The 19,994-nt window shown below is 46.2% G+C and overlaps 3 protein-coding genes across 3 annotated transcripts; 1 reads left to right on the top strand and 2 right to left on the bottom strand.

Moving 5' to 3' along the window:
* Window positions 1–388: 388 nt before the first annotated feature.
* On the top strand, window positions 389–1,357 carry LOC112884418 (RING-H2 finger protein ATL70-like). The gene has a single exon (XM_025949800.1). The coding sequence runs from the start codon at window positions 627–629 to the stop codon at window positions 1,098–1,100; it is 474 nt and encodes a 157-aa protein (XP_025805585.1). The 5' UTR covers window positions 389–626; the 3' UTR covers window positions 1,101–1,357.
* On the bottom strand, window positions 1,327–6,913 carry LOC112884417 (methyl-CpG-binding domain-containing protein 11-like). The gene is made up of 3 exons (XM_025949799.1): window positions 6,716–6,913; window positions 2,466–2,607; window positions 1,327–2,369 (listed from the first exon to the last, which is right to left on the bottom strand). The coding sequence occupies exons 1-3, from the start codon at window positions 6,803–6,805 to the stop codon at window positions 1,678–1,680; spliced, it is 924 nt and encodes a 307-aa protein (XP_025805584.1). The 5' UTR covers window positions 6,806–6,913; the 3' UTR covers window positions 1,327–1,677.
* A 3,936-nt stretch (window positions 6,914–10,849) lies between these two features.
* On the bottom strand, window positions 10,850–15,496 carry LOC112885762. The gene is made up of 4 exons (XM_025951399.1): window positions 14,697–15,496; window positions 13,187–13,336; window positions 12,399–13,067; window positions 10,850–12,291 (listed from the first exon to the last, which is right to left on the bottom strand). The coding sequence occupies exons 1-4, from the start codon at window positions 15,117–15,119 to the stop codon at window positions 11,197–11,199; spliced, it is 2,337 nt and encodes a 778-aa protein (XP_025807184.1). The 5' UTR covers window positions 15,120–15,496; the 3' UTR covers window positions 10,850–11,196.
* Between the last annotated feature and the right edge of the window lie 4,498 nt (window positions 15,497–19,994).

Consider the following 19,994-nt stretch of genomic DNA (forward strand, 5'->3'; position numbering starts at 1 on the left):
AACGTCTCGCTCCGGCCTCAATCCAAAGCCTGGTCTCCTGTCTCGCGAGCTCCAGCAGGGCAGTGATCCGGCCATCGAAGAGACGTGGTGTTCAAGAATCAAGAAACAACAACATGTAGATGACAAATCCTACATATACTGTCATCCAACGCATGTTTGTGCAGACATTTTTTATTTATTTTTGCGATGGTGTTTGTAAAAAAATTGTTTTACAGTGTTTTTGAATCTTAGCGCGCGCGTGCTAAACCCAGAAACTGTTACAATCTTAAGAGTTCTTTTTTTCCGAAAAGACAGCAAAAGCTTTGGCGCGCAAATTTATTAGAAGAGAGAAAAAACATATGAACAACAAAAATAAGCTTGAGAGTTCAATTGGGCACAGATTATCTCTCACTTCTCACTTCACCACATCACTGTCACCGGGTGCTATCAGCGTCGGCAGGCTTATGGCATGTCCCAGCTCCCTGGCTAGCTCTCATTCATGCAACCCCATCCACACAAGCAACCACTGATCAGCGTCAGCTCGTCGCCCCACACCACACTCGCACACGCAACGAAGCTCCACTATCCTGCATGCGCAGCATCTAGCGCCAGCTCAGCTCAGCTCGATCGTCTCGCCGGCAGCCCGGATGGTGGAGCGGGAGGCCGCCTTCGCCGTCGCCAGCGTCCTGGCCGTGGTCACCGTGGCCGTCCTGCTGCGCGCGTGCTCCCGCCGCGCCGCGCCCGCGCCTCCGCGCCGGAGGGAGGAGGCGCGCGATCGCCGCCGCCGCACGGTCGCGGCGGACGCCGCCTTCTTCGCGGGCGGCGCGGCGGACGTCGAGGCGGGCCTCGACGACGCCGCGCTCAGGGCGCTGCCCAAGGTGATCTACGGCGACGAAGCCGACGAGGCGGCCGGGAAGGCGAAGGCGGCGTGCTGCGCGGTGTGCCTGGGCGAGTACGCCGGCGGCGATGTGCTCCGGGTGCTGCCTCGGTGCGCGCACGCGTTCCACCAGCGCTGCGTCGACCGGTGGCTGCGGCTGCACCCGACGTGCCCCGTCTGCCGCTCGCCGCCGGCGACCAGCCCCGCCACGGCAACAGCGCCGGCCGCGCCCACGCAGCCCTGATTACAAGTTCTCAACTTTACTCCGGCTGTAAGCTGTAAAGTAGAAGCATTGTAGCATATGAAATAGAAGAGGGGCCACCTCAAAGATTCATCAGAAACATCACATCACAAATGGCATCAGGTTCGGATAAGATGAGACCGATCCTTGTTGTCCCTGACCAGGATTGGCATCCACAGCTAGCCAAGTAGCCAGCCAGCAGCCTTTATTTTTCATAGACAGCAGCAGCAAATGCAACTGGTTTTGCAGGTTACACAATACGCAGCACAGGTACAGACTAGAGTCTACAGACATTCAGAGAGTATACATGTCCTAAGATTAACTTGCACAGTTAGGTACAATGCAACCAAGAAGATGTCGATGATGGATACATGTACGGCGGCTGACACCAGCCATACCAAAAGCTAAAATGCAGAGCCTACTTTTAACTTACCGACTGTCACCCAGCAGCGTCAGACTGACTAATTAACATGCTTACCAATCCACCGTTTTTGACTGATTACAACGCGAATGCAAATGTTCCTAAATGAGATACACGGCGCCGGAAGGGTGGGGTTCAGGCTTCCTTCCGGTTCCGGGTTCAGGTGCACTTCACCGCGGAGGGCGGCAGCTGCCCGTTGTTGACGGCGTTCGGCTGGCTCTCCTGGCTAGCGCCTTTGTCAGCGGAGTTCTCTACTGGAGCAACATCTGGTTTGGTTCCAGACGCTGGAGCAGCAGCGTCTGATTTGGTTTCAGACGCTGGAGTGGCAGCTGCAGCAGGCTCAGCGGGAGCAGGGGCTGAGTTGTCAGTAGGGTTGCTTGCTGGAGCTGGAGCTTCAGGCTCAGCTGGCTTGGCATCTTCCTTCTTCTCTTCTGCCACGTCTTTCTTCTCCACGTCTTTCTTCTCCTCCAATGACGTGGGAGGGGCAACATCAGATTCAGCAGGTTTCTCGGTTTCCTTCTTTTCTTCTTCTGCAGGTGCTGGAGCAGGAGCATCAGCCTTGTCAGCAGACTTCTCCGCGTCTTCAGTTCCAGTAGGAGCCTCTTTCACCTCTTCAGCAGGCTTCATCTCCACATCAGTGTCCTTCGTGGCGGCATCTTCATTAGGGGCCTCCTCTGCATTCTTGCCAGCTTCAGCATCTTTGGCTTCTTCAGTTTCAGGGGCCTCTTTTTTCTCCTGCTTGCCCTTTCGGCCACTTGAGTTCCTGCTGCGTTTCGGGATCTTCTCACCTTCCGGGCTATCAAAAACCTTGACTTTCTCACTAATGCGAGCAGAACGTCTTGGGGTATCACCTGTTTACAGAGTATTTTTAGATGGAGAAGACAAGACTTCTAAAGCCAGGGGAGATTTGAAGAAACAATTATGGAGCAGTAAGGAAAGGTATCTACCAGTTCCCCAATCAAACTCAGAAGCAGCAGGGCCTCCAGGGTGTGCCTTTAGGTACTGGCTTAGTTGTCTCTTGTTCTTAATTTCCTCTCCAGTTGGTGAAACAAAAACAATCTCAGATCTTCCTCCTCTCTGGGGAGTAAACTGTAATATTGAAAAAAAAGAAAGGATATTAGTTCATACAATAAACAGCATATAAATAATAAAGAAACACATGCCTATTAACAGCTCTTTGTAATTCCTTGCCAAAAAAACACATTTCTTCGTAAAATCAGAACCAAAAAAGAAATACATCAACATGTAACATCCCATGTTTGGTTTATCCATCATCCAGAGAATTATACATTGGAAAGCAGAGGCACAGCTGAGAAAATTGCTGGCTCCACCACCAGTAGCCATTAACACCACCACTTGGGGAACTGCAGTGATGTAAATATAGGGAAGCAGAAGAACAACTAGGACACAGGCAGTTCAGTAGAACAAAGAATGCTTGGACAGCGGAATGCATACTTGCCAATTTAGTGTTAGGTTTATATGGTGAAAATCCTACTGAGAAAAAAACATCAAAATTGCCATCACATCACAATCAACAAAGAAGAATTATGCTGTGTTACGTAAAAGAGATACTATCACAGATTTAGCTTCACGTTTCGCTCTTCGCTTCATCACCATAATCAGTGCCATCTTCCTCCCACATATAACTAGACTGGAAGTCTGCTAACTGTGACTAAGTACTAGTTATTGCCTTTACAGGAATAGAACTTAAAAGCAGGCAGAACAGAGTCTAAGAAGGAGCCATATCAGAAGTCAGAGACCGTAAGAAGAAAAAAAGAAATTATATGTTTTTTTTTTTTGCGTTACTGCCAATGGCCACTGAGACCTGGGCAAAAATTTTGCTAAAGTAATCAGATTCAAGATTAGCCAGACACCCATTTCAAACCACTCTAGTTCAGCAAGGAGAGAACAACAAGATAGATTTCACATGGACACTGGGTATGAAATTTTAGGGTTAGCTTGACAGAGATAAAGTGCCACTGGATAAACTTCTAGTTACTAGCAGTTTTGTGTTTGCACAATGTTGGAAGAAATGAACAGAGAAAAACAGTTAGTTCACAATTTTGATAAAGGGGTACAAGATTTATTGAGTATCTGCTAGGCAAAATAAGATTCATAAAAGGTTATCAATAAAAGAAAACGAATGACCTTTTAGTGGAATGGAATGCCTTACAAAACTCCAAGGAGGATAATAGACTAATAGAGTCTCATAAGAAATTTAATAACCTTATCACAAACTTTAAAGGAGGACAACATATTACCCACTTCAGATACAATGCCATCAACAGATATACTCCCTTCATCCTGTAATATAGGGCATCCTAGCATTTTCATGGCAGATTAAGGAGACAAGGAAATGATGCATGTACCCCTATTTAATGCCTTGTTTGGCTGTCATTTTACTGATTTTATGGTCAGCTGGGAATAATTAGTTTCCAAAACATCCTAGAAAGCCATATATTTGGGTACAAATTTTGAACCCTTCAATGCCTTATATTTCAGGACGGAGAGAGTATAGCTAATTTTGAAAATCACATTATATAGAAAGAATATTTTTATTAACAGAACTGAAATCTGCAAAAAGAAACAAATGGAGCCGTGCACAAAATAATGGTAGACAGCTGAACATAATATCTTTTGGTACAGACTAGAAAAAATGTTCCCACTTTTTGAACGCACCAGAAAAAAAATCAACGCAACAACTGAGAAGAACACTCCAAGCGACTAGTTCACCACGTGTCTGGTTGCTATGTGGCCAACAGATTGTACTCTAACCACCCTAGAGTGCGACAAACAGCATACAGGTAATAACTGAATCACAAAATAGGTAACAAACAAAGAACTAGAATGCTAGCTAAAACGGTCAAATTAATGCGGTAACGTAAGACACTAAAGGTAAACATCCACAAAAACTATTTCCAGCTCCAAAGTTCTTTATTTAGATGATTCCAACATTGAACTTTATCGGGCATTCAAACATCGCTTCCCCCAGCTAAAAAACAGAAATAAACCATGCTAGACGACAAGTCACATCAACTGCCTGAGTTATTCAATGCTTTCCTCCAATAGAAAAACTAGATACCCCAACCGTCAATAACATGAAAAGTGCATCCCAACCACCAATAATGCAGACCTCTAACAGTAATTCCTATCAAGCACCATTAATCTCCAGCTAGTTTAGAAAATAACCATATCAGACTTCACCGTACAAGCAATTCCCGGGCTATTAAGTAAGTTTGGCACATTTCTGTTATCCAGTTGAAAACCTGGATACTGAAACCCATCATAAATACATCCGATAATGAACTAATAACAGATTCCTAAACTCAAATCTTGAACCCTCAGGACTTTCAGGTGGGTGATAATGTGATACTAGAACACCTGAGCAGGTGGGTTTTTCATAAACCCTCCTAACACTTAATCGGAGCTCATACCAGCACGGCAGTGCTCTCTTCTGTTGCATCATGCTTTCATTTTTTGCATGACCCAGCTCAAGAGGCACTAGCTCTAAATTTTTTGGCACTAGTCACAGCAAAACGAAACCTATGAAGCAAAACATCACAAGATTCACTAAAGTACAGATTATCAAATAATAAATTTTGATCTAGAAATGGGCAAATGGGTAGGTCAAAACCCTATTACCAGCAATAGACACAGCTCCAGGCTACAGAACATTACCAATTCCAGCTTCGCTACAGATACAATAGACTCAGCTCAACAGGCACTAGTTCTAAAATTTTGGCTCTAGTCACAGCAAAACAAAACCCATGAACCAAGATATCACCAGATTCACTAAAGATAAATCATCTAAATAATCAACATCAAACTAGAAATGGGTAGGTCAAAACCCTATAACCAGCAATTGCCACAGCTCGAAGCTGCAGAACATTCAAATTCGATACTACTCAAGTAATATCAACAGCCTGAATCTGAACAAATTGCTGAAGCATTTCAAGACAAACAGAACAAACACTGGAAATTGTAACCTCTCATCAAATACGAACATCGAATTGGAAATGGGTAAGCTAAAGCCCTATTAGCAGTAACTACCATAGCTCCAAGAGCTCATTCCAGATTCACCACAAATACACTATTGCTCAAGTAATTTCAACATCCTGAATCTAAAATAATAGCTGAAGCATTTCAAGATAAAACTGAACCAAGCACCAGAAACTTTGACCAATCACCAAATAATAAACATCGAATTGTAAATGGGTAAGCTAAAGCCCTATTGAGCAGTAATTGCCACAGCTACAAGCAGCAGAAAATTCCCCTTTCCAGCTTGACTGCAAATACACTACAACAAGCAACCAAAGGGAAAACAGCCCTTCAATTGAACAAAGAGCTGATGCGTTTCAGGCCAAACAAAGCACTGGAAACTCTATCCCATCATCAAACAATCAACACCGAATTAGAAATGGGTAGCCTAAACCCTATAACCCCTAATCGCAACAGCCCCAACCTGCACAACATTACCCCTCCTTTCGGGCTCTGCAACAAATGAAATACCACGGGCAAACAAAGTAAGTCAACAGTCTGAATCCGAGCTCCAAGGTCAAGCATTTCCACTCCAAGGCAGACCAACAAAGCCCTGGAACTAGGAGTAATCGAAATCCACCTAGTCCTGAAAAGCAACAAGTCGCGGCCATATTTGGGAATTGCCCCCTGACCTGCCCCCCACAAGGCCACAAGACCTAGCCCTAGCAGTGCCTAATCGAGCTCCGGGACTAAGAATTACCGCCGTACGCACCCCGAAATAGGGCGTAATTCGCCGACCACGACAACCCCATAGGGGGTAGGTAGGCGACCTACAGCCATACCAGAGAGCTGGAGCACTCCTCGCCGAGCCCACGAGCCACCTACTCCCAGCAGAAATCGAGCTCCGTAGGCTCACAACACCAATCCGAGATGAATCGCGCGTCGCCTGAGCAAACCCGAAGCCTGAGAAACCCTAGACCCCCAAGCCCAAAATGGAAGCTCTCGAACAGCAAACCAGCTACCGCCAAAAAGAAAAACCTAGAATTCGCCGGGAATTCGCAGCCGGGGACCCGAATTCCGCGCCCCGGAATCCCCGAACCCCGCGAATTCCACCCCGACACCCCCGAATTCCACGCGAACGGTGCAGAGCAGAGCAACGCAAGCGAAGCGGGTAAGCACTAAGCACTCGCAGCTGGTAGTAAGCTACAAATCACCCCACCTTCTTGGTCCACCCCTCGGGCGCGGGCATCTCGACGGACACGACCTCCTCCGCCGGCTGCGCCTGCTGCTGCTCGCCGTCCGTCGCCATGGGGATTCGCCTTCGTGCTCCCGCCCTCGCTGTCGCTAGCTCTCCGCTCTCGCCGCTTGGACTTGGAGGGTGGGGAGGGGGGGGAGGGGGGACGCGACGGGCGCGTGGGGGCATTTTCGGCCGGATTTTTATATCCCTCGCCCACGGGATAATCCGGATAACGGCTGCTTCGCGGAGGAACACCCCGCCGGGTTCGGCCGTCGGCCCGCCACCGACGCCGACGCGTGGGTTCGGTATCCGTTCCGCCTCCGCGGGACCGGGGTGTCAGCGAATGTAGACGCAGACGTGGTTCGGAAGGCGGTGCCGGGACGGACGTGGGGGCGCCGGGAGGTGGCCGTCATGCGCTGCCGACGGCGTGGGGCTGTACAGAGCGCGTGGGCTCAGTCCATGCACCGGTAGACTGCCGCGGCCCACGGCGAGGTGAGAGGGGGGCGCGTGGACCGGGCGCAGCCACGGAGGAGGGGAGCGAACGGCGGGTCGCGGGACTGAGAGGCCGGGCGGGCTAACCGGATTGCACTCCGCGCTGTTCGAGTCCGCGGAGCCGCGCCGCGACGAAACCTGCCTCATGACGGGTGGGGGCCATACGGCGCGGGCCCGCGTGTCGCGGGGATCTGGGCCTGCGCGCGCGTGAGTTTTCGTTTTCTGCTGCAGCCACCTCGAGGGGGGCGCGCGCGGGAGGGGAGGGCGCCACGTGGCAACCTCGGCGCGGATAAGGCCCGCGGAGAGGATCTCAGTGAGCGCTCGAGTAGACGGCGGCGCGGCGCCGTGCGCGTGCGGGGCACGTGAGTGACAGGCTGCGGTTAGCGGGCCGTAGGGTGGGCTGGTGCCTGGTGGGGAAGACGTGGACACGCCGCAGCGGCCCGCGCGCGCGCGCCTGGTGAGCCCGTGTCCACACCACAGCGCATCCATCGCTTGCGTAATCTTTTTTTTTTTTGTCTTTGTGCTAAATGAGCTGCTGGCCCATTCTTTCTCGGCCATGCATGCATGTACACTGTGGACCAGGTTGGGCTGTATATTTACATGCCCATGAATGAAAATGTTGATCTGGGCCAAAAGTAGGAAACGATCTCGGCCCGGATGAATCCTGACGCATCTTGGATTCGTTGGCTTCACATTTGTTCTGCATTAGGTCCTGTTCCTGCTTCAGCAACAGAGTGTTGAGTTGAGCCTACGGATTCGGGACGCAGGTACAGATTCAAACTTGCCTGAAAACTCGGAGCAAAATCTCATGGCAAAACCCTCAGCGATGAACATGCATACGACATGCCTACGGTGCTTTGTCTGAAACTCTGAATGATTGGTCGCAGGGATGGAAATGCAGCGAGTGCCAGAAACATCGAAGCAGTAAGTGGCTCTGAAAACGGCAAGAAAGCCAAGCTGAGACCAACGGACCAGCGAACAGGCACTGCTGGGTGCTGCCTCAATCAGGTTTCTTTCTGTTGTCTCCGGACGAGCTACAGAGTTTCTCTCTTTTTTTTTGATAAGGAGCTACAGAGTTTCAGAGTGTGTGTGTGTGTGGAGGCTGTCTGTCCCAGGAAAGCTAGCAGCAGCTCTTGTCCCTTTTGTAGCAGTCTACCAGCTCTCCTTTTCAATTTCAGCTGCTGCAAATGGACGCAACAAAGCCGGCCATGTATAGTGCGTCCGTCGCGTTCGGTATTCGTATGTGTGCAGCGGCGGCCCCATTCAATTCATTATTTTTATCAAAAATTTTGTATATATAATGTATTCTATATATATAATTAAAAAACAAAAATAACAAAACACAACAGCCTCCTAAGGTCCGATTTCTCTTTTAGCCCAAAGAAATCTCAGCAGCCCACCAACCTCCCACCCCCACCGCCGGCCCACATGGGCCCATCCGCCCATATGGCCCAAAATTCCTCGGATCAGCTGCCCCACCCACTCCAACCAGACAGGCATCCGACTCCATGCCGATTTTCTCCGTTTACCCTAGCCCAACGGCACCCCTGCCGTCCGTCTCTCATGCGGCCCGAGGCCGAGGGCCGCCCAACGAGCCACTGAATTTTAGGTGAGCAACTAAGTAAGGGATTAACGAATTTATTTGTATTTCGTGAAAATATGTCAATGCAATTCGTGATAACTTATGGATTTGTGTAAAAATTAGCAGCAATGTAGACATGCAGTGAGGACTTTTTTCTGAAACTTGAATGCAATTTTTTGTAGGTTTGAACTATGAACATAAAGGATCGTAAAGTTATCTTGTAATTTGTTAGCATCCTTATCAATTCCATATGTTGTTTTAGAATTTTATCCTCTATTTATTTTAGATATTCCCGCTTTGATATGTTGATGATTTAGTACATCTATTATCTATATGTTGAACAATTTTAAGTTATAAATCATTTATATTTTGATACTCAATGATGTGCTATTAATGTGTGCTTTGGGCTGATACCATTTGAAATTTTAAATACCTATCTTCCAAATCCTGGGTTCGCGCCCCTGTATGTGTGTACGGGCATGTTTTCTGAAAGTACTTTTGGTGTGTCTGTAGAACACAGCCTCTGAAGATCTGCCTCCAGATGCTGTCCTGGTCTTCATGATCTTGCCAAGATTTCAGAGATCCACACAGCAAGATTTCAAAGGAAAAAAGCTTTGCTGCAGCAGGTACTGAACCGAGCTGAACCCACTTTGATCTCTGATGCTTCCCCAAGACCAAACGCATTGCATTGGTCAGCAAAAAGGGGGTGCATTGTAATAGCTTTTCAGTCCTGCAGTGGCCGTGTTAAGTACTACGACTCCAACGCTTTATTTAATTTGGTGCCGTGCATTCGGTACAGCTTTGGTTGGTTGGTGAAGCTCTCTGATCTCTGAACCTTTCAGCAAGCCTGCACACAGATCAGGGTCAAAGGAGTACAATAACCTGGAACGATTCAGTGATTCTACTGACACGTGACAACAAGACTAAAGACCATGAAAGCCGGGGCTCTGTTCATCATTTTATTTTATTTGTTTACATCTTCTCATCACACAAGCTTTGAAATTTTAATTGTAGAATGAGTTTTCTAGTGATGTGAATCTTTGGTTGGTGGAGATCGGAACTCTGAATCTCTCTGCCTGGAATGACAGTGAAAAGACCACATGAGCCTCCTGGTGTGATTCTGCTGAATGGGTAGAAATCAAGTGAGTCAAAGTCGTGCGAGGTATTATCTGAGTACTAGCGTTTCCGGAATTTCTCATTTTTCATACGTCACTCTTTAAAACTAGAACACAATGAAAGGTTTAGAAATTAAGCGTCACTTTCTCTCCTTTTTGCATTATTATCTCATCTTGTTTGATCACCTCATCTGTGGGCCATCTGGTGACCGTATACAAGTCATCGTTGACCAAAGAAAAGAGAACGGGGTGACAACTCACAATTGCCATAAACTGCATCACAAAGACCAAAAGTTTTAGTTCTTCTAAAAAAAGTGAAAATATGAAACACTAAATTCCATGTCGAACCCATTCATCATCCTTATGGCTCTGATTGGCGATTAGGCTAGATCCAAATGCATCTCTTGACCTGCCATGACAACACCCACACATTACACCACAGTTCATGCACCTCAGGATGGACAATGTATTTATCTATCTGCAGTGGCAGCAGGTCACCTGTCGCATTCACCAAAAACATTGGCTCACCATGAATATTTCATGAATTTGTTTTGACAGTTTTTTCTCGCCTTCTTAATTGCGTGAGCTTTGCCTTTGCTTGTGGTGGATCGGCGCCGGAAAAGTAGGGCTTGACAGTGAGAGGTCAGCTTTGGCATAAATCTTTTCACTGATAGAGACATCTAACCATTACTTATCCAACGATTCTGTTTGGTTCAGAGACTATTAGTCCATTTGTGCGGACGCACTCAGTGATCTTGTCCCAGTTCAACTACAGTGTATTTCAAATCCCACTTCTTCTTCTTTTTTGTGACTTACAAATCCCACTTCATGCACGCACACATTTCGCTACTTTCTTCAGAATCCAAAGGAATCAGAAAAACTGTCGAATTGCAAAAATCTCTGAACAACATGACCAGAATACACATGTTTGGAGCAGAACAGGAGATAATTAACATAATGATAATGTTTGTAGGATTACAAGTCCAGCAAACTCACTTCACAGGTAAAGATGTGCAGGAGCAAACACCCTTTCTTTCTTTACAAAATGAATGCTCCCAAAAGCCTGGAAGAAGTGAACAAACACACACGCGCGCATGCCAAATGACAACTAAGCTATACTAGTCAGTTCATCTTGATTAGAAAGCAAACGGAGCAAACTAGAAACGAAGCCAAATCTTCGATCTGGTCCACTTCACAATTCGCTCTTAAAAGCAAGGCTCTATATGTTAAACTAAGCAGCCAAATCCCTAGGTCTCAGCAGCAGCCATGGCCAGCTATACAACAGCGACAGCATGGGTTACTGCGACCTCCATGGGCGGTGGATGGGTTATCACGACCTCCATGGCAGGTGTTGGTGATGGTGGGTCAGGCCAACAAAATTCAAAAGTGGGGAATGGAGAAGGCATGGTTGTTTCAGCAGGGCATGATTCCGTATAATGGAACTCGATCTGGAGGCGGTGGTGCAGCGGAGTTGATGCCATGAGACCCTTCTTGATGTCAGCCTGCAGCTCACGGATCGGGATGGCAGCCAAGAAACTTTTGATGTACTCCTTGCACGCATCCTTACCCTTCAACACAAGCTCACACTCTTCACTGTCAGTTCCGCTGTCTTGCTCAGTTGAGGAGGAGCTCTCAGAGGAATCCTTGAGGCCTCCACTGGAATCAGGATTCGCCTCCTTTTCAGCAGGTACTTTATGAATCGTGGTGTTGTCATCAAACTTCAAGATGTATGCCTGGTTACAACCTTCAGACAGCCTCTCACCAAGTGTATCAATGATGTAATAAGCATCGGCGTCAACCTTTAGGACGAAAAAGTGGTCATTCCAACTAACAATGTACAGGGTAGATTTTCCAGTGGAGCACTCCGCCGCTCGGCTTATCTCATCCCAGATGTTATCGAATGACATAGCACCATCAAGGAAGTCGAATCCACTTACGTCCTCAGTACCTTCAGGATGGAAGAACCCAATGAATGACTTGCTAGGAGCAACTGTTAGTGGGCGGATCTTTGCATGCAGGACTGTTTCAAGATCAAAGTGTTTGTCCGGAAAGCGCTCCCTGTAGGTCTCATTCTCGCAAAGCTTCCTCCATTCTAGAGATCCTTCTCGGATAAGGTTGTCGAATTGTGACCTGATGGGCATTAGGTCCTGGTTTGCTTGGAACCAGTCCGCAATAACAGCCACAAGTGCTGTGCAGGCACTCTCCCCCGCAGCTCGTTCGCTTCTCTGGTCTATTGATGCAAAGAAGACATGGGTAGAAAGCTTCAAGTGGCCATCACGGCTAAATACTTCCTTCAACTCCCAGTTCCCCACAACAAAATCGTCATCACCAAATACTGACACCATACTATTAGTGGAGCCATTTGATCCCTGCAAATGAAGATGATATGCTGTCAATTAACCTCCAACAGTAACACAAGTAGGAAAAAAAAGGAAACAAAAATTCAAAATTCTTGAGATATCAAGAAAACATGTACTTCTGAAACAGATCCATCAGAAGGGGTCAACAGCCGACGATCATAGTCAATATCATCACCGCCCTCCTCTCCATATGGCTTCAACAAAGGCTCCCCTTTAGCCTTTGGCAATTTTGTCTTCCTCCATCGAACGGGAAGTATGCTCCTCTTTCGCCGTACAGGGATGGAAGCATGCTCCTCGGCAGTGGAGGATGGCACTTGCTCAACATGATAACTGACATCAGAATTTCGGTGACTGTAATGTATCCATCCATCATCTCCATCAATCCTAGGTGCATAAAGTAGGGCACCAACATTCATAGTGTGCAGTGAGCCATAGCTGAATGACTTCCTGACGGTTGAACCCCCCAAGTCATCATCCAGCTCTTTATCATCCAGATCATCATCGAGGGAGTCAGTATCACAAGAAAATTCTGCACCATCACTATGAACATAGTACTTCTCCTCACTGCTATCACAGTCTTGGTTAGTCTTTCTGAACCTCCGTGTCGACACTAGATCTCTTAGGAGTTTAAGATTTCTCAGCCCCACTTTAATGACAGAAGCCTCATCTTTTCCAGAAGGAACAGAATCACCAGAGGAAGGTGACAGTGGGGCAACAACAATAGAACGCTGTGAAGCGTCAGGTGATTGTGGAGAAATTCTTAGTTCCGCCAGGCTCAAAGTTAGCTGGAAAGAAAAATAACACCAAGTGTTACAAAACGTTTTACTACCTGATGATAATCGGAAAATAAAATAAAATCTTGGTGTTTCAATACATGGAGCCATATATTTGACAAGAGGCATACATGGAGCGATGGGGCCAGGTCAGTTGCACCATTGGGCGCCGACAATGGTAGAATTATCTCGATTTCCTCTTCAGCAGCAGATGCGTAATCTGCAAGGTTCAGTGAAGCAGTTCCCAGAACAAGTTTGCTCTTTGACATTTTATTTGATTCCTGAGGCAACAGGGGAAAAAATGTTAAGGAGGTCCAAAACAAACTGCACGAGTTAATACAAACATACCAAGTCATAGATACATTCTTCCCCAGCTCTGCTTGTTTAAAGACAGTAAAAATGGTTGTCTTTCCCATAAAAAATTAAATATCTTTCACGAAATATACAAAAGGTAATAATGACCTCAGTTTTAACTTCTCCAATTCGTTTGCATGATATTGGGTGCAAGCTCCACTAAGTATCACACAGTGACCTTAAAGCAATAACTGATACAACGGTGAAGCACCCATGCCAAATTACCCAAGAGGAATGAGAAAGGAAAATGGCAGTTCCACTGAGTGTGGACATGTCAAAACAAAACGACAAAATGGTATCCTTGTAACTATATAAATGTTGGACAAGGCAACCATGCAAGACAAGGATAATAAACTGAAACAATTCATAAAAGCCAATTCCTCCTGAGTTTACGGGGCAACAGGAGCATAAATTTATGCGTGCTTCCTCGTTTGCCATCTCTACATCTAAATAGATGACACCGCACATTGAACTAGTATGCCAGGCCAGACTAGCTACCAATCAACGACAGAATTATTTGTCGGTTTCAGTGTTTGGCAGCTAGACTATTATATACTCAAATAAGTCTGGTTTCAAAACCAATATAAGTTACTGAACAAATGTATTTCGCTTTTCTAATTAAGTTACCCAAATATAAAAACTAAATAAAACGGGAAACGGAAAAAAGGAAACCATGTGGTGATCTCGACACAAGGAAATAAATGGAGGCCAGGCTATTCATCCTAACAACATAAAATGAAACACAACGGATCTAAAAGCCGCAATGACTTGCAATATATGTGTAGATAGATACAGGCATGATTTTGCTAAGGCTCCTAAAATTGTGGGCTTTATATAACATATAGATCTATGTAAAGAGGATTAATTCGACCTAGATGTCTTCTTCTGTTAAAGCATCATTTTGATGCCTTGGAATCTTTTCCCCCTGGGAAGACAAGACCCAAATGAATTTTAATAACTCATTAACTTTTAATGGTACCAACAAATAACCAATGAGGCCTGACCCATTCAAAGGAAAAGTCAAAACTTTCACCATCAATATGACCAAGATGAAATGCTTAAAAAAAATCCAAACAAGAATTACTGTAACACCGATGGAAAAATTAATCCAGTGTTACAATCAACTCAAACATCAAATCCATCAAGCCAATGATAATAATGAAAAGAAGAGCATATGCAAACATAATAAAATTACTCGTTTTGTCACAAGAAGAAGCCCAGAAACAGATTTAATCTAGCTCAGATGCACAGGCAAGATGGAAGCCGAAAAAAGGGAGAGATGCTCACGCTGACGACGGAGAAGGAGACGTCCCAGGGGTGGAACGCGGTGGCCTCACGGTGCGACGTCGCCGTGAGCGCCGCGTCCCTCTCGAACTCCTCCTCCCACGCCACCGCCACCATCGTCGGCGCAGGGGCGGTGGCGCCATCCTCGACGTCGGCCGGGGCGGGCGCGGCTCCGGCTGCCGGCAGCGCCTCCTTCCGCGTCTGGTTCCTGGGCGGCCGCTGGGCGCGCCGCAGCGAGCTCAGCGGCGACATCTTCGGGCCCTTCCAGCTCACCTCCACGAACACCTTCGCCTCCGCCTCGGGGGACCCCTCGGGCGAGAGGGGCGCGGGCGGCGGCAGAAGCCCCTCCGCCCGGCGCACCACCAGCCGGACGCGGAAATTCCGCGCCGGCGGCGGCCGCGGCCACCGCATCATCCTCGCCACCATCACCGGCGGTCAAAGAACCCGGTGCCTCCTCCGGTTGAAGAAAAAGAGGGGCCTTCCGGCAACCACACTTACCCAACAACCTCCAACCGAAATCCGAAACCTCCAAAGGAAGATCGTGCTCCCCACCCAATGGCAACCAACAATCTCAGCTCGGCTCCGAGAACGCCAGGAGAAGACTCGATCTCCGCGCCCAAATCGGCCCGGGTGACCCTCGAATCGGAGGAGGAGGACGGCGCAAGGCCGGATTTTGGCGGCGGGATCGGGATTAGGGGCGCGCGGATTTGTGTCGGGGCGGGTCGGGACGGGAATTGAGGGGGAAGGGGGTTGGAGATTGGGACGGGAATATACGAGGAGGGATGCACGCACGAGGCGAGGCGAGGAGGGAGAGTGAGGAGGGAGGAGGGAGGAAATAAATAGGGGAGGAAGAAAAGGTTTTACCGGTTCATTTGTTAACTATTTGATTTTTGTAATTTTCTGGGGTTGGGGATATCGCGGAGGAGGGCCCACCGGCCGGCCTCGCCTTGCTGTCTTTTTTTATTTCGATTTAATTTTAGTTTCCGGATAATTCTGAGTCCGTTAGGTCTGTTAATGTGTTCTTTAACCTATTTTAATCCCCTCGGGCTAATTTTTCGGATAACCTTTTATCCGTTGCTTCTTGTGCTCCGTGAAAGTTGAGCCGTTGGATCATTGACCGAGGATGCTTCCATCCGTGCATGACGCCTTCAATTCATTGGTTTTGTTCATTTGTTGGGGTTAGGTGGGTTATGACCAGTTCATATTGGAGAGCAAAAGTCTCTTAGCAGTGAAGCAGAAGCAGTGTTTTGTGTGTTTTTCCTGGGAAAAGAAAATAAAACTTAACTGATTGAAAAATGTTTTCTTTTGCAGGAGAAAATAATGAAACTTTGGATCATATAAATAAAATAGGAGTTAGTATGTATTGCTAGAGCTCCTCCAATGCACATAAGCTCGGCCGTTTGAATCATCTCATTTTGGAGGAATTAAAATCTACTTAATAAAATAGGCTATTTAGTTTAGAATTTGACATTCTACCACTTTCCAACATATTCCAAAGTTTAAATATAAACCTATCCCTAAATTTATAGGGTGGCAGATGGAAATTGATTCTATACCCCATCATGCTATGTTTCTATTCCGTTTATACCACGCTTTTTGGCTCACTCGTCTATAGTAGAAATATAGCACATAAGTATCTACCTCATATGGCCAACAATAATATACAAATATATTCCATATATAATTATATTAGCTTAATAGATTAGTGTCTAAATTATGATTATTAGAATAAAATTCAATACATTTGTGTCTAAATTATGATTATTAGAATGGAATTCAATTTTAAGGTTCGAAATGGGACCTTTAGGATTTACTCAGACAACTAAAACCCTACCACTTGGCCTGGGGCACATAACCACTGTGCATCAAGGAACAAGAAAAGGACCTTGGAACAAGACAAAAGGCAGGGTGGTCACAGGACTAAATTATATTAGTATGTGCAACTACTGTGGCTCGGTTTCTCAATCATGGCTGTACAAAGTGTGTCCACACAAGAGCCAAAAGACCAGGCATTATTCAAACCAAAGCGTGTCTATGTGCTTGTGTCTTTTTTCTTTGTTTTGCGGGTAGTGCTTGTGTCTTACTACTCCTACTCTCCTGATGGTGAATCTTGGCAAAGCCCAAGGCATTAAACTTATACGACAGCTAGCACAAGTTTTGGGTGTGCACACAGGTTGACCCAGCATGAATGATTACGCGCTCTAGGGGCCATGAGAGAGCATGGATTGCATGCATTAGGCAGGCACCCCACGCTAACGACCTTGCAAAACAAAACGAAGGGCACATTAAAAGGTGACGAAAAATTTGCCTCCATTTGGTTAAAATTTAGCTAAGCTATTGTGTAAATTTCCAGTGAATTAGTAAGTGACGAGGTATAGTGCACAGTAAATTTTCTCTATATACGAATGGGCCCATGGACGCGGTGACAGATGCTAAAGCCAGGATGGCAGCCATGTGCAGAAGAATTTGGAATTTCTCATCCGTCGGGCTAGCAGCCTGCCATGCGAAGCGTGCAGCGCTGCAAGTGCAAGCAATTCCGAGCCAGGGAATTTCGTTCCCAAATGTGCGAGGCGTTCCGCGACCAATTCCAGCGACGCAGTGCCGTGCATTGCAGATAAACGTCGAGTTTGGGAGCACCTATGGCTCGATGCATCATCCTATTATCTCTCTATCTGGAGTTAGCGGATAAGTAGGTAGCGTCATGTTTCTGCACATCGACCTTCTCAAGAAAAAGAAACAAATTAAATTTTGTTTATTTTTCCACGTGGATCACTAATTAATAGTAATGCTTGTGTGTATTGCTTCATCAAATCCATACTTCTCAGTACGGATAAAAGAACAAAAAGCTAGCTTTTTGATTGCAATAGATATAATGTCAGACCCGGGAGCTACGGGGCTGTGTACATAACGTAGTTTAAATAAGGTTAAGAGATAAAACCCGTCTTATCTCTTATTTAAGTTATTTTCTACTCGTTTGAGTAGGAGATAAAGCTAGTCAATACAGAAGGAAACTACCCGAGTTATACCCGGGTACGATTCCTTAGCTAGTATTGATTAGATCCATGTAACCCTGACCTTCCGGATATATAAGGGGGGCAGGGACCCCCTCAAAAGAGATCATTCTACACCTAAAGGAATATAAACCACCGTACAGGACGTAAGGTATTACGCACCTCACGGCCTAAACCTGTCTAAATCTTGTGTTCCTTGCACCTTCGAGTTTCTGATCTCGGCGTCTCCTCACCTAAATTTACCACCTTAGATATACCCTTCGGTGGGCAGCCGGTAAAATACCGACACATAATTAAACTAAATTATGCACGAAGAAATATATCGTAAATGGATCTGCATGGACATCACGCGTATACTTTAATACTCCTTGCTTTTCCAACTCCATCGCCGTTGAAACTGTAAGTTGCCATCTTCTCTTTCTCTCGGCGCGTGTTACACACATGCAAAGTACACAAAAATTATTTTCTGAATAACTTGACCAAGTAATAAAATTTATTCGCCCTCACTTTATGCTAGCACATACTGTCTACCTCCATTTTGCGTTGTCAGGAAACCCATAAAACCCACAGAAAGCGACGCTACAGCCGCGTGCATAGCACCCACCCAGAATCCTTACTCTGGTGGCGTTGAAAAAATAAACTCGAAGCCCCAGCGTCGTGTACCCCACCCATTTTTCCTCGTGCAGCGATGTCAACCGCTGCAGGCGTGACGCTGCGTGCCCCAAAAGTCAGCGCGCACTAGCGCTAGTGTACACACCACCTTGACGACCTGACACTGTGGATGTCAACAATAGCCCAAGGATGTGATGTTGCTTATGGGACTGTGTGCAAACTTTGGACTTTGGACTTTGGATGCATACAGGATGTGATGATGACGTGTAGTTTCGTCACAGGAGCTAGCAGTCTCTGACTTTTCGTGCAGGCACCCTTTTCTTTCTTTTTGTTTCTCATTTTGTAGATTTCTTGTTCGTGCTCGATTTCAGTTTCTGCAAAGACAGGTGTCGATGATGTGAGGTGTGACATTGGATCAAGAGGAAGCATGAAAAAAAACGAGTGATGAGTGTTGCCAAATGAAGGAGAACAAGCTAAGGAACGAAGTGGGTACCTCGTGTCCTAAGAAAAACTACTGGACGCTGATGAGCCATTTGGCGATGCACCTAATTGTGCATTCCACGTCGTTGATGATATCACAGCCTTGCGAACAGAAACTGCACTCACTAGCTAGAGCTTTCAAAAAAAAACTTAGCCCCCATATTTTTTTGAAAAAAGAAACTAAAACCCCCAGCTACAATCTTACTCTCTGTTAATTAACTGCTCTGTAAAGAAAGAGCTGGAAACTTAAAGGGTTTCAGATGAAAAAAAAAGGAAGTGTCACGGTGCATGCGTACATGCATAACTTCTGATGCAAAAATGCCAATAAAAACCCAAAGACTTGGATTATTGCATCAGCATGACGACAAAATCAGGGTGAGCTTACCGCACCGCATACGTATCTGAAAATGACTTTTACCTTTGATAGTTTAACCTCCTCATTATCTAAAACAAGTTTAATCTCCTTTTTCTCTCCGTTCCTTTTTAATCACAGGTGGCGGCTGCTGCTCGCGGCACGCCGGCCGGCGCTGCCTTGCCGAGGCGACACGCTCATCCGGGACGGCCGACGACGGCAGCCAGACAACCGGCCCGGATCCAGACGTACGTTTGGCCCGCAACGAGACAACTAAAAAAAAGAGCCAAGATAATGCATGGATAGTACTACTAGATAGCAAGATACTAGCAAAAAGGTCATGGATATCGTCAGATCTTACAGCATATCTGGCCTAACGGGCATCTGTCTCCTCTGCTTTTCAATGTTCCTTGTGACTACTGCATCCGTGGGACATGGTGATGTGCCTGTGCTCATCCGGATCATTGGCAGTCTCCTCATCATCTACAAGCAACTTCTTAATTTTTTTTCAATACAGTACTTTTTACTTTTATTGCACCATAGAGACAATTTACAAAGCAAATTACAGGGAGCACAATCGACTCCAGAAGCAAGGATGAGAGGAGAGCAGAAAGAAACAGGAAAAAAAACTACTCCATGCTACAAGCTTTACCCTATCTGCTGAGGAAGAGCACATTTCAATACAGTCTCACCAAGATAATCCAGACAATTACACACATAAAGCAGACATTATATTCACGCACTGACATAGCTCACAGCTGAAGTAGTGGATTAGTAGGCTCACTACTGCAGTAGTGGCTATCTGATGTTAGAAAACTAGGCAATTTTCGGTATATTTTAATTCCA

Source organism: Panicum hallii, chromosome 3, assembly GCF_002211085.1.
Source record: "Panicum hallii strain FIL2 chromosome 3, PHallii_v3.1, whole genome shotgun sequence".
Taxonomy (NCBI): Eukaryota; Viridiplantae; Streptophyta; class Magnoliopsida; order Poales; family Poaceae; genus Panicum; species Panicum hallii.

Excerpts from the sequence above, each read along its gene's own strand:
- LOC112884418 (XM_025949800.1), top strand. The coding sequence starts at position 627 with ATGGTGGAGCGGGAGGCCGCCTTCGCCGTCGCCAGCGTCCTGGCCGTG.
- LOC112884417 (XM_025949799.1), bottom strand. The coding sequence starts at position 6,805 with ATGGCGACGGACGGCGAGCAGCAGCAGGCGCAGCCGGCGGAGGAGGTC. Across the intron at positions 2,608-6,715 it reads CCGAGGGGTGGACCAAGAAG|TTTACTCCCCAGAGAGGAGG; the intron begins GTGGGGTGATTT and ends TCAATATTACAG. Across the intron at positions 2,370-2,465 it reads TGAGTTTGATTGGGGAACTG|GTGATACCCCAAGACGTTCT; the intron begins GTAGATACCTTT and ends CTCTGTAAACAG.
- LOC112885762 (XM_025951399.1), bottom strand. The coding sequence starts at position 15,119 with ATGGTGGCGAGGATGATGCGGTGGCCGCGGCCGCCGCCGGCGCGGAAT. Across the intron at positions 13,337-14,696 it reads TCTCCTTCTCCGTCGTCAGC|GAATCAAATAAAATGTCAAA; the intron begins GTGAGCATCTCT and ends CTGTTGCCTCAG. Across the intron at positions 12,292-12,398 it reads CTGATGGATCTGTTTCAGAA|GGATCAAATGGCTCCACTAA; the intron begins GTACATGTTTTC and ends CTTCATTTGCAG.